This window comes from Sciurus vulgaris (assembly GCF_902686455.1).
Source record: "Sciurus vulgaris genome assembly, chromosome: 14".
NCBI lineage: Eukaryota > Metazoa > Chordata > Mammalia > Rodentia > Sciuridae > Sciurus > Sciurus vulgaris.
Window position 1 is genome coordinate 80144003 of NC_136475.1, and position 14070 is coordinate 80158072.

Below are 14070 nucleotides of genomic sequence, written 5' to 3' on the forward strand. Positions count from 1 at the left end.
TGTTTTAAAATTGCTTTAGTAACAGAAAGCTAACAAAATAGAGGTCCTTGCTATTGCATGTCTGTAAGTAGGTAGTTACTCTGCAGGTATACATCTTATTTTGGCTTTACATTGCTTTTGATTATTTAATATTGAGGAATTAAAAATGTTCTTGTTTATAGAATTTCTGTATTTGAGGAAGTTGTAGTCATAATTTGGTTTATGAGACTTCCTTCTCATAAAACTTCCTTCTCATAAAAGTGTTAACTTTTTTAGCTGGTAACACCTCAGTTTACCCAGTCTTACAGATTCTTTTTTTAAAAAAAATTTTCAGTTGTGAATGGACCTTTATTTTACTTATTTATTTATATGCAGTGCTGAGGATCGTACTCAGTGCCCTATGCATGCCAGGCAAGCACTCCACCACTGAACCACAACCCCAGCCCCAGTCTCACAAATTCTAATTCTGAGAGTTATCTCTGATTCCTTTTATTCCATAATCTCTCATATCGGAAGTCAGTGAATTCTGCTTATTTTGAACTCTTCACTGTTTCTCCAGTTTATCCCATCTTCTCTGTTCTTGCTGCCTCTGTTCTATATCAAGTACCAGGTGTTGGTCTCAGCTCTTCTCTGATTGATCTCCCTGCATTAGTCTTGTTCTTTTCTTCATGTTGGTTGTTGATCTTACATCTAAGTTTTTCTCCTTAAAACCTTGTAAAACTCCTGCCAGCTACAGGTTCAAGTCCAAGATTCTTAACCTTACGGTTATTCTCAGTTCTTACTCATCCCTTAAGGTTCAACATAGTACCTTCTTCAGGAGTTTCAGCTACCCAACAACAGTTTTGGCATTATTTGTCTGTTATCAGGTCCAATACCTAGAGTTTACCTTTTGAGAAAGGAATGAAGAGCACCAACCCAAACATAGGTGAAGTTTTCTCCTACCCAGAAAGAGTAGACAGGTGAAGTCCAAGTGTGGCAACAGGTTTAAAGCTCCGTTGCAGTAAAGCTCACTATGTAAAGAAAGAATGTGCACTTTGAGAGGGAGGATAGTGTTATAGTAGCAATATGCAAAAGAGCTAAGAGTCAAAGGCAGTGTCATTCAAAGTCTCAGTGGAGGCTTACTCATCCCTGTTGCCCTGTCCTGGCTTATCCTGATGTAAGTGGATGTATCAGACTGTCAGTACCTAAATCCATTAACCATTCTTATGTCAGTTAACTCCTTTTGTTTACCACACGATCTGATTAAAATGTAATCAGTGGCCTGAGCACAGTGGGGCATGCCTAAAATCCCAATTACTACTTGAGAGGCTGAGGCAGGAAGATCACAACTTTGAGGCCAACCTGAGCAACTTAGACTCTGTGTCAGAATTAAAATAGAAAGGGCCCGGGATGTAGCTCAGTGGTGGAGTGGCCCCTGGGTGATTCAATCCCCAGTACTGAAGGGCATGGGAAGATTAAATAGTTTGCCCTATAGGGAGAAAAGTTGCTGCTAGTTCTCATTGTATACTTCCTGGCAGCAGCCAGCCAGTTTCACTGGTGACACCTTCTATCATCATGTGTACTACTTTATGCCGGCTTTGTTTAAAATGACCTTCTGCAAATATTTTTTCTTAGGCTAATAAAAATACTAATATTTAAATGATTTAGAGATATAAATGAAATGCCAAGTAGTCTTTTGATGTTGTAGTGTTTTCTTGTAATATGATCCTTTTGGATAGTGTGGATGAGCTAAGGGACGCTTTACCACTGAACTACATCCACAGCCCTTTTTATTTTTTATTTTGAGACAGGGTCTCTCTAAGTTGCTGAGGCTGACCTTGAACTTACGATCCTCCTGCCTCAGCCTCCCAAATAGCTGGAATTACAGGCATGCCACACCTTGCCCAGTCCATGGTTTTAATTACCAAGCACATTACTATAAATTTGCTAGGCCTTCACTTTTCCTGACTAGTCCTACCCTCAAGATCCGTGAGACAATGTTGAATTTCACATTTATTCACAGTTAAATCATGAAGTCATGTTTCAAATGATATTGCATTCTCCCTTCCTAGATGTTTACAAATAGCAACCATTTATTGAATATACACTATATGTCAGACAGTATACTGGATTATATTTATTTTTTAAAACTATCCCTGCAAAGTATTTTAAATAAATGAGAAATTGGAGACTTAAGAAAGGTTAAATAACTTTTCCATGGTCATAGCTAGGAAAATAGCAGAGCGAATTTGAACCCAGAGCTGTTAATTTCTAAAGGCCCTTCTCTTACTAGTGCAGAGTGCTTGCCTAGCACATTTAGTTATGTTTAAATAAACATAACATGTATTTTAATAATTATGTTTGTATGTTAAACTAGTTACTTTTAGACTCTTTTTTGAAGTGATGGGGTAAACATAGGGCCTCACACATGCTAGGCAAGTATGGTATCACTGAGCTATATCTCCAGTACCCTGATTTAGACTATTTTTTAAACTTGTAGAGCTTAAATAGCTGTGCTGCATTTATTTTGGATTTGTTTGTTTGTTCGGGATTCTTTTTTTTTTAAAGAAGAATGTTATAGGATTTCCATGTATTCTTACATGATTTCTCTGAGATAAATTCTTACCTAGTTATAACAGCACTCCTCGCTTCTAAACTAATTTCTGTAAGTATGTTGGTTCATACCAAGGGTCTCTTTATATAGTATTTTTCTGTTAAATATGTGACTGTTTCTTTTAAATGGTTATGTATTTAAGGCAGTACCATTATCCAACAAAATCTCCCACCCTTCCCCAAATGTAAATTCTGCCTGTTCAGCAGCAGCAGAAGCTCTGCATTGTTTCCCGTTGGAAGTGTGAACTGAAGGGGACAGACATTCCTACTGCTTATTGAATGCACTAAGCTGTGATCTGCCCTTGTTGTATTATTAATGGCACCATGTTTTTATGTTGCAGATGGATAAGAGCTAGCAAGAAAAATTCAGGACCATGATGGCTCAGTTTCCCACGGCTATGAATGGTAAGGAGCTTTGTGCTTGTGGCAGGATGAGGAGGATGTGGGCTTTTCTTGTGGAGATTTAAAATATTTGTGTAGATAATTTTCCTTGACCTTAGAAATAGGAAATTGAAGTATTCGGGTTGAAAATATTATTTTAGAATACTGCGTGTCTCCCAATAAGATATTATGCAGTATGTTTCACATATCTGTATAAGCATGTTCTGCAGTATCATCTGGAATGTGTACTTGTCATTGAATAGTTAAGAACAACTTGTCATTGAACAGTTAATAATACTGTGTTTTATGTATAAAACTAGAGGACAAAAGGCAGAATGCTGTTAGGTGAATATTAAGGATGTTTTTCATTAGCATATGATGATTGAAGACAGATGAAGTCAATAAAGATTCATTTAATAATATACATATGATTAAGTTTTTCCTTTACAAAGCAATTTATATGCATACATATATAATTGCTTAATATGAAACATTTTGAAAGAAAATGTTTAGGTAATTTCAGTAATGAAAACTTTAAAAGCTTTCTGATTCTAATTATTATTCTTTTTCCAAATATAAATGAACTACCCTTAATTGTTATTAAGTTATTGTGTATATCATTTAGAATTGAGAAAATCTAGATGGTGAGTTATTACTTTTGTGGTAGATTTCATTAGCTAATTGTAGATAAATATAAGGTTATAGGGAGTAAAGTCAATAATTTTTTAACATTTAAATTGAAAACAATAATACTAAAGAACATTTTTTAAAAAGGAGGGAAGAATCACCATTCCATCATCTTCACGAAGCAATTCTATTTTGATGTTACCATTTAGTGTAAGGGTATTATGATTTTCTTTTTCCCCTTTTCAGAATTGTATTTAAAAATTTATGTGAAAAAAAGTCTTTCATAAGCCCTTGTTATTTTGGATTATCTGTCACCCATACTTGAACTTAATTGTAATAAATTATGTACAGATGCATTCTTAAAACTTCTTTTTAGAAAAAGAATTAATGTAAGCATTGCTCTCATTGTGGAAATGGTGTGGAATTATGGAGATTGGTGCCATATATGATTTTTTAATATTGAATATAAATTTTTTTCCATAGTGAGTGATGTATGTAAGTTTAAAATTAAAGCAGTAATTGTAGTAACATGCTCTACCTGAGTTTGAGAATTTCCATGCTTAGTATGAAAGATTTTGCATTAAACAGTTTAGTTATAAGCTTCAACTTCAGGTTTTACAACAAAAAGAACATTAAAAAAAGGAGTACAGGCCCAGTATTTAGTTCATCATTCTATTTCTTTCATTCTGTAAATATTTATATATCCGCTTTATAGTCCCATTGTATTATACATAAAAGAATAACATTGGAAGCAATTGGGGTATTCAATAACAAAAGAATGCTTATGAGAATAGTGGTCAAATGTTAGACAGTTTATTAAGAAGTAATAAGGAATAAAGATAGTAGGTTTTTTTTATTTTTTTAACTTGTGAAGAATTGATAGCAAACAGATTGGTACTTTCCTACTAAGCTTATAAAGTAGGTGAAGATTGGAGATAACCTGTATATATCTAATTTAAGTGCAGTTCAGAGTTTAAGATCTTATTGAAAGTAGCATTCATGTATAGTACAAAGGCCTCAAAAGTAGTGAGTCAATCCTTAGATACAGTTTGTTCAGTTTTCTGATGCTCAGTGCTGTTGGGACTTGTCTGTAAAGTGTGCCTCGATCCAGTTGTTTGTCTTAATGTTTCTGACATAGTCTTCCAGTTTTTCCATGAATATACTTTATTATGCTGAGATTAACCAAATCCTTTTTAATTTCTTTGGGTTACTACAGAACTGTTATCGTACTAGCAATGAGCTGCATAAGTCTGTTTCAGTTTCAATTCAAATTAATAAAAATTGAATAAAATATTCCATCTGTATTTCAAGTGCTTAAAACCCATGTGGCTAATGGCTATTGTGTTGGACAGTGCAGATATAAAATATTTATCGCATCTCAGAAAGTTCTCTTGAACAGGTATTCTTAGTCTCTTTGATACTTCACTTCCTGTCTCCTTAACAGATTTAAAAAAGGCCAGAGCATCATAGTGTTATCACTTATGACCCTACTACTGGTGTATTTTAAGGTATCTTTAATCATGGTAGGTTTGCTTTCTGCTTTTCACAAATTTGATGAAATTTCAAATTCAGAGAGCATGATAGATGAGCTTTCAGATACTCGTTGCTACCAGTAGATATTGTAGTGTGAGGTGGCTTATTTCAGCTTAAAATTATAGAGTGTGGAAGACTGATTAAGTGAGGAAGAAGTTCTGAAACCTATTATAGTAGCTGAATCCAAATTCTGGAAGAGGGGAGGAGGGAGCGGGGAATAGGAACAGCCAGTGGCTTTAGGAAGAAAACCATACCATTATATTTTTAGAGCTTTATATTCCTTTTAGAGCTCAATCTTTTCAACTGTGTAGTTAAGAAATTGCTGTGAGTGAATCTGTACAATCAAATGGAGTGCTGTACTGCATTTGTAAATTTTTTTTTTTCTTTCCCTGTACAGGGGATTGAACCTAGGGGGTACTCTACCACTGAGCTACATCCGCAGCCTTTTAATTTTTTATTCAGAACAGGGTCTTGCCACATTGTTGAGGCTGGCCTCAAAATTGTGATTCTTCTGCCTCTGCCTCCTGAGTAGCTGGGGATTACAGGTGTACGCCACCACAGCTGGCACAAACCAGATTTTATTCTTCAAGTCCCTACAACCATTTAGACTAGTATTCCACTGTATTTTAGAGATTTAAGTTAGTACTAGGTCAACACATATCATTTGACTGTTATTTTAAACTAGAGAAAAATAACCTGTGCAAGCTACTTCTTTTCTTTTTTTCATGAGCACATTTTTTTTTAACATATTTATTTTTATGTGGCGCTGAGGATCGAACCCAGTGCCTCACACGGGTGAAGCAAGCACTCTACCACTGAGTTTCATCCCCAACCCCCATGCAGGCTATTTCTGATATTTAGCTTTTATAACATATAGGTAGGACGTAGCATGTTTGAATTAAGTGCATTCAGAATTATGTTAGAATACTGCTGTTTTACTACCTGGCCATGTGTATTTTTTTTTATATGTATACAAGTAAAAACAGGCATGACCCTACTTTCTGCATAGAATTTAGCATACAGCGGCTGTTAGAAAATGTGGGTTTTTTCCTTCTGCATTGATCATAAGAACGTTTAACAGAACATATAGGTGAGAAGAGAACAAGCAACAGAAATCTTTATGAAAGTACCACATTCTCAATTTAGAGATGAGTTGGGGGACATGGATAGAATTTTAGTGCATTTCTAACATGATTATCAGATAAAGTGAAGGGTTTTTAGGCTTTTAAAGGAAATTGGACATCAGCCCCCAAACTTGTGTGATTCTGCCTTTCTGTATGGCTTACAAATGTAGACAGATTTGGAATTTTTTTTTTTTACTTGAGTTGAAAAATAAACTTGGCTCTTTAAGAGGATCTGATAGTGATATATTCTAAATAAGAAAGAGTTGGATTAACTATTTTTAAATTGGCTTTAAATTACATGTGTCTCCAAGTTTTGTTATTTCTGTGTTTCATTTCTGGAAAATTCTTGGTGCACTGATATCTTCTGTTTTAATAAGGCTATTTGTTTTGAAGTGTTCAAATTTGAAGATTATTCATCTCTGTACCCCATAAATGTTTGTCGAATGAGTGAATATGAAGGAGTCAAGATAACTGGTTGAAGTCATGAAGAATTAAGCTGTAAGCATTAACAGATAGATTGAGTTGGCCATGTGAAGACAGGTAGCCAAGGAAAGGAGGACATAGTGGTACACGAGAAGGTGTCATAATGCGATGAGAATTGTGCCGCTATCCTGATGCAGCAGACTGTTATCTTAGGACAGCGGTAGTCAGTCACTGCCTGGGGATATACGCACATGTAAATCCGGACAGGTCAATCCTTCCTAACCAGCCTCTCCAGACTTAAAATAGTCCTAAGGTTTCTGACTAAAAAGCCTGTCAGTATTTTCTGGCAAGAGTACCTTACCAGAAGAAGAGTCTGAAAAAGAGTTGAATGTTGTGACTTCTCCCTCCTTTGTCTTTTGGTGCTGAGGATTAGACCCAGGGCCTCATGCATGAAAGCATGTACCATTGAGCTATACCCCCAGCCCTGACTTCTCTTTAATTATATTATTCCTTGGGATGGAGTTGAGTAAAGAAACTTAACTTATTGGGCTGGGGTTGTAGCTCAGTGGTAGAGCACTTACCTCACATGTGTGAGGCACTGGGTTCGATCCTCAGCACCACATATAAATAAATAAAGGTATTTTGTACATCTAAAACTAAAAATTAAAACTAACTTATTCTCCATGTGGCAGGCATATATTATTTATGTGTTTGGTTTTTAAATTTGTGGTGGGGGCATGCTCACTATGTTGTCCAGGCCTTGAACTCCTGGGTTCAAGTCATCCTCCTTTCTTAGCCTCCCAAATAACTATGACTATGGGCACACACCACTGCACCTGACTTGTTTCAGTTTAATTTTAAGTTGGGCTTATTGGGGGAATTATTTACATTTTTAACTACACAGTTTGATGAGTTTTGACATGTGTCGTTCTATAAATCTGGAAATAGAACATTTCCATCACTCAGAATGTCCTCTCATACCCCTTTACCCTATACTTAGCCACTGGTAACCACTAATCAGATTTCTTTTCCTGTAATTTTGCCTCTCCTGGAATATCATATAAGTTGATTGCACAGTATGTAGCTTTTTGCACTTTTGTGATTCATCCATAATGTTACATGCATTTTCCCTCTTTACTGCTGAGTAGTATTCCATTGCATAAATGTGTACCACAATTTGTTTATCTATTCATCTGCAAAATTTAGGTTATTTTCAGAATGTAGTGATTGTGACTAAATCTGCTGTAGCCATCAGATAACAGTTTTTATGTTTAAATAGTTCTTCATTTCTTATGGGTATTTACCCATGGTTGTTAATACTCAAGAGTGTATTATATGACAGATGTGTATCTAACAATATGAAATTGCCAGATTTCATTTTTTCAAAGTGAACTGTCTTCATTTGCTTCCCCACCATCTATATATAAGAATTTCAGTTGCTTAGAGCACTTGGTATTGTTAAGTGTTTTTTAAAATTTTAGACATTTTAATAGGTATGTAGAGATATCTTCTGGTGGTTTTAATTTGCATTTCCTTGGTGATCAGTGATACCGAGCATCTCCTCACATACTTATTTGCTATCTGTGCATCTGTTATGTGTCTGTCTGAAGTTTTGGCCTGTTTTTGGTATTTATATTTATTTACATGTGGTGCTGAAAATCAAACCCAGTACCTCACACATACTAGGCAAGTGCTCTACCATGAGCCACAATCCCAGCCCAGCAGTGTTTTTAAGAGAATAGAAGGTTTAGATTTTGTTACAGTCCAGTTTATCAAAACATGTTAGTAGTTTGTTTTTTTTTTTAATCCTAAAAAGTTATTGCATAATCCACAGTCACATAGATTCTTGTTTTCTTGGAGAAATTTTATGGTTTAGCTCTTATATTTAGTTCTGTGGTTCATTTAGAGTTAGTTTTTTTTTTTTTTAAGTCTATTTAAAAACCAACAAGAAAAGTGTCAATAGTTTGAAGCACCCAGCACTGATAGCCTGAGAGAGGGACCAGAGACTCAGTGTAACCATTTTGCCAAGAGTCAAGAGGAAGAAATGCCTAATGCAGTGAGACATCTCCCAACCCCAAACACATACACAGACAGAAATCAAGTCTGGCACGCATTGGTGTCCTCTCCATCAGAAACATGGTCATACTTTATTGTCAGTTTGATTTCTATCTAAATCAAAGAATGGGCCTTTACTGTATCTTTGTATGTGACTCAGCAATTCAGTTAGCAGTTGAAATGTTTTTGATTTGTGGACCCAGACAGAGTATCTCTAATCTGTCAGTCCCTAATTTTCCAAGTGACCAAACCAAATAGCTTCACCTTTGGCAGTAGCCCAAGAATCTGAATTCTGCCGCTGTGCAGCATGACCATGTCTCCTTTCGCTTCAGCACAGGTAGCTCCAAGGCTGAACAGCCACCGCAGTCCAGTGAACACCAGTATCTTTCAGCTTCTCTGAATTGAGGGCTTCGTTGCTCCATTAGCCTTTCTGGAATAAAAGTGGAGTGGGAATAAAATTTTCCCTCAGAGGGGGTAGCTGCCACTTATTTATGAAAAGCCAAGATGCTGTTGGGGACATATTGTTGCGTGTTCTTGAATGTGACATTTCCTTTTAATAATCTAGGGTTTTCATGTCCTTCCTACCTTATTGGTTGTGGAATTCAAGATGATCCACTCTAACATGGGTCTTTTAAGCTAGGGAGTCACTAGCCCTCCATGGGTCAAACATTGAGACCACAAAGTGTGCCTCCAGGTGGAAGCTGCTTCTCTTTGCCAGACGCTGCAGTTAGCAGAGTCATCAGTCATTTTATCATCGGTGTCTGGATGCCAATTTTGTAGGTTTACCACACATCTCTGCTAGTAGGAGTTTTTAGTTAAGCTACTAGTAGTATACATGTTAACTTCTTTGTTTTGACAAATGTACTTGGCTTTGTAAATTGTTAACATAATAGAAATTGGTTAAAGTATATAGGTACCCTGTACAATCTTTGTCAACTTTTCTCTAAGTCTAAAGTTATTTCAAATTAAAAGCCTATATTAAAAAGTACTGTGTGGCTCTCCAGCATTTCAGGGTAAAGGTCAGACTCTTGAGGATGATGTTTTAAGACTTTTTACAGGCTGGGGGTATAGCTAAGAGGTAGAATACATGCCTGACACGCCCTAGGCCCTGGATTTGATTTCTAGCCCTGCAAAAAATTAAATAAAGTCCTTTTATAGTTAAGTACAGTTTACCTAATTGTCATTTTTTCATTCACATGGTACTCTAGCTAGTAGTATCCTCGGTGTACTTAAGAGCACCGCGCACATGCCTGGACTTCTTGTGCCCTTTTTTGCAAGTGAAGTGCTTTTATGCCATTTGTTCACATGGCACAATTCAAGCCACGTTTCAAGGCTCTGCCTCAGTCTTTTAAAAATCATTATTATTTTTTAATAGTATTTTATTTTTTATTCAGAATGTTTTTAAAAATTATTTTAATGAGAAAATTCATTGTGTACCCATCTTAACCTAAGACACCCAATTTTCAAACATTATTGTATCTCCATATACATACGTATATAATAGAAGTAGAAGCATACTTGTATAAGTAATAATAAAGAATTTGAAAATAATGAAACATAATAATCCAGTGAAATTTTATCTGCCTCAGTCTTAACCTTTCCTATTATCTCACACCTAATGCTTCTAACTTAGAATTAGCATGGCTTTTCCTTTTTTGTCAGGGGCAGGGGAGTACTGCAATTGGACTCAGGGCCACTCAACCACTGATCACTGAGCTACATCCCCAGCCCCATTTTGGATTTTATTTAGAGGCAGGGTCTCACTGAGTTGCTTACCCTCTTGCCATTGCTGAGGCTAGTCTGGCTTTGAACTCTTGATCCTCCAACCGCAGCCTCTTGAGCCACTGGGCAGCATGGCTTTTCTCACACGTGCTTCTGCTTCGGTTTCTTCTTCACAGGTTAACACTGTAAGTGGTGGTAGTTCTTTTCTAAGTATGCATTCCTTGAGAATAGGAATAATATTTTAGTCATTTTTTTGTCAGTATTTAGCTTATTCTAGTGAGTGGTATACAGTAATTGTTCAACAGATTTGAATCAAGCGAATGAGTGAAAGCCTTAGGGACATGCTACTCATGGTGGGTGGAGCTCTACTTGTGTCACTCACAGGTTAAATGTGGTCTTTAAATGGACACTTATGAGTCATGGTGCCTTTTAGAATCAAGCATTGTCACGTACATACTATTTTGAGCACTCCCACTTACACACTTTGTCTTTCACATATGTTGTAGGAGGACCCAACATGTGGGCTATTACTTCTGAAGAACGTACTAAGCACGACAAACAGTTTGATAACCTCAAGCCTTCAGGAGGTTACATAACAGGTGTGTTTATAATTGTGTGTATAATTTGTTTTTATTTATAAATTATGCTCTTTTTTTATGAACTTATAAAATCAGAATTCTAGAATTAAAAAAAAATACCAACTTATTTTTCTTAAAACTATCTTGATTCATTGCTTTAGATTTGGCATATAGAAGTTTTTTTTTTTTTTTTCCTTGAATCTTAATAGTCAAGAATTTCTGCTTAATTTTCACATCTTAATATTATATCTAAAAGTTTTCAGTTTATTTCTTAGATCCCTTTCCTGGAAGATAATCTAGAATTTATTTTTATGGAATGTGTTTTATAATATTAGTTTTTTATCTTTGAGGCTGTGCCAACCATTGATTGTTGATGCTAGCCCTTGTTTTGTAGAAAGACCGTCAGAGCCAGGGAGATTAATTTAGATGTGTGTTTCAAATTGTTTTTTAAAAGTGAAACTTTATTTTTGTTCCAAAGTAGTGGACTGCTTTATCTACGGTAATATACTTGTTCTTGAATTTGACTAATGATAGATTTTGTGATAAATGTCATCTGTTGTTTTACTTCACAACAGCCCTGTGAGGTAGCTACTATTGTTGTCTATACTTACAGATGGTAAAACCAAGAATTAGAGATGTTATGGAACTTGCCTAATGTTATAAAGATGGCTAGTGTTGATCTGCACTTTGAAACCTTTTAGCATGATTCTGGAAGCCATCCTCTTAACCATTATAGTTTGTTATTTATATTCCTCCTATAATAACTCCTTTACCTAGTCTCAGGATTTGATTGCTTGGCTTACAAGTCAATATTATGGCCTGTTATTGTTCATGGGTACTGGCTGATTACACAAGATTCCAGAGTCAGAGACCAAAGACTTTGTTACTAATAGCACATCTAGCAACATGAACATAAGCATGAGCATGACCATGTTTCTTTTGGATTATTTTGTTCCCTAAGTCCTTTGAGGATAATGCAGAGCACTCAGAAAGATGCTGACATGTGGTAGTTTTGTTGCACAATAGAAGCACTGAACTTAGAGAACCCATCATCTTGTAGCAAGAAGTAAAGCAAATTTGTTTTTCGTCTCAGTGGGAGACATTATTTCATTCCTCAAGATTGCTCACTTACGGACAGGATTCTGAGAAGGGACCTAGGTAGGGAAGAATTAGGATTTCGCATTCTTGTCACATACAACAGGACACACAGGTATATGTGGAAACCATGGAGGACTATCTCTCCTAGCACAATGTAGAACTCTTTTAGGAGATAGTGTTTTTAACTATACATTTTGTCAAATGGAAATATCCCTAATTGTGGAAAATCTAAGAAATAATGTAATCTTACATTATTGATTGATATGTAATATAACTTCAGTTGTGACTTATGTTCTAAAACATCCTATTAAAATAATATAAATAATTTCATATTTGCATTTCTGCTTCATTTAGCTTATTATGGAATTAAAATTTTAATAAACCAAAAATATATGTCCATTTTTATTATTCAGAGGAATTGGAATAATTTATTTACTAATGGCTGCTTGGTTTTTGTTTTTATTGTCTTCAGGTGATCAAGCCCGCACTTTTTTCTTACAATCAGGTTTGCCGGCTCCCATTTTAGCTGAAATATGGTAATTTTTTTGTTTTATTAATAAATGTACTCATATTTCTGATGGCCTGTTGTTTTTTAGACTATAGTGTTAACATTAAATTTTTTATATGTACCCAATTATTGTTAAGAATATTTTTCAATTTTATTGAGCAAATGATTAAAAATAAGTTTTTCCCTGATAGGACAAATTTCTAATTTTATTAGAATTTCTAAGGAAAAAAGATGTACATCCATCATCATCAAGAAATGTTTCTTGGACTGGAGTTGTGGCTCAGTGGTAGAGTGCTTCCCTAGCATGTGTGAAGCACTGGGTTCAGTTCTCAGCACCACCTATAAATAAATAAAATAAAAGTCCATCGACAACCAAAAAAAAAAAAATTAAAAAAAAAAGAGATATTTCTTTAATTTGGCAGAATCTCAAACTTTTATTTTGTGGTGGTTTCATTTATTTTGTCATCTATAAACTCAAAAGTAGCCTTTCCTTCCCCTTTTAAAAAATTCATTCTCTGGAATATCTGGAGTTGTGTTTTCTAGTGTATTTATAAATAGTAATCAGTACCCTATCTTCCTTTGCTCTTGGAATATTCCTATACCAAATAGAATGTCAGGCACTTAGCATGCATTTGATAAAGAGTTGAACAAACAAATACATTTTAAATGATTCTATTCTTGAATCATTTCTATCTTTGGGATAGGTCTATAGATTCTATATAGATAGGTAGTATTTTATTAGATGATATATCTGGTCAGAATTTCTTAATGTGTAGGTTTTATCTTTTTGTTATTCATATATATTTTTATTTTTAATTAAGTGATGATCTACATGTAAATGCTAACTCCTGGTTTTTATTTTGTTAACCTTAACAGTAATCTTGGTTTTCTCATCATCACCCTTGCCACATACCAAACTACCCACCTCATACTTCTTTTAGGGCCTTATCAGACCTGAACAAGGACGGGAAGATGGATCAGCAAGAGTTCTCCATAGCTATGAAACTCATCAAGCTAAAGCTTCAAGGCCAACAGTTGCCCATGGTTCTCCCTCCCATTATGAAACAACCCCCTATGTTCTCTCCATTAATTTCTGCTCGTTTTGGTATGTATTTATTAATTAAATTGCCTATATTTGATAGTTCACTTTGATTACTAGAATAATACTTGGGTATAAGAAAAGGATTTTTTAGCACAAAATGACAATCCCCAAACTTCCAAGTTAATTTTCACATCTAAGATAAGAAATATTAAATTCTAGATGTCATATTCAGAAGAGTTCTTCTGGTTTATGCCTTTTGTCCTGATATCTGGTCTAGTCAGTATCCCCTTTCATAACTCCTAGTTAGATAATAATTATATGTCTACCTTAGTTGTAGCTGATTCCAAATACTTTAGTTTCCTCTATGAGCTCATCCAAGTAGAAAGTAGGTTGGTGATTACCAGAGCT

The 14070-nt window shown here is 35.2% G+C and overlaps 1 protein-coding gene across 6 annotated transcripts in view; it reads left to right on the plus strand.

The window, feature by feature from the left end:
• ITSN2 (intersectin 2) overlaps positions 1–14070 on the plus strand; it is a 134409-nt gene that overhangs the window by 20832 nt on the left and 99507 nt on the right. For all 6 annotated transcript variants that reach the window (XM_079109612.1, XM_079109611.1, XM_079109615.1 and 3 more), the window contains exons 2-5: positions 2913–2976; positions 10943–11035; positions 12585–12648; positions 13562–13725. In XM_079109612.1, coding sequence (XP_078965738.1) covers positions 2946–2976; positions 10943–11035; positions 12585–12648; positions 13562–13725 — 352 coding nt within the window. In that variant the 5' untranslated portion in view covers positions 2913–2945. The remainder of the gene's footprint in view (positions 1–2912; positions 2977–10942; positions 11036–12584; positions 12649–13561; positions 13726–14070) is intronic.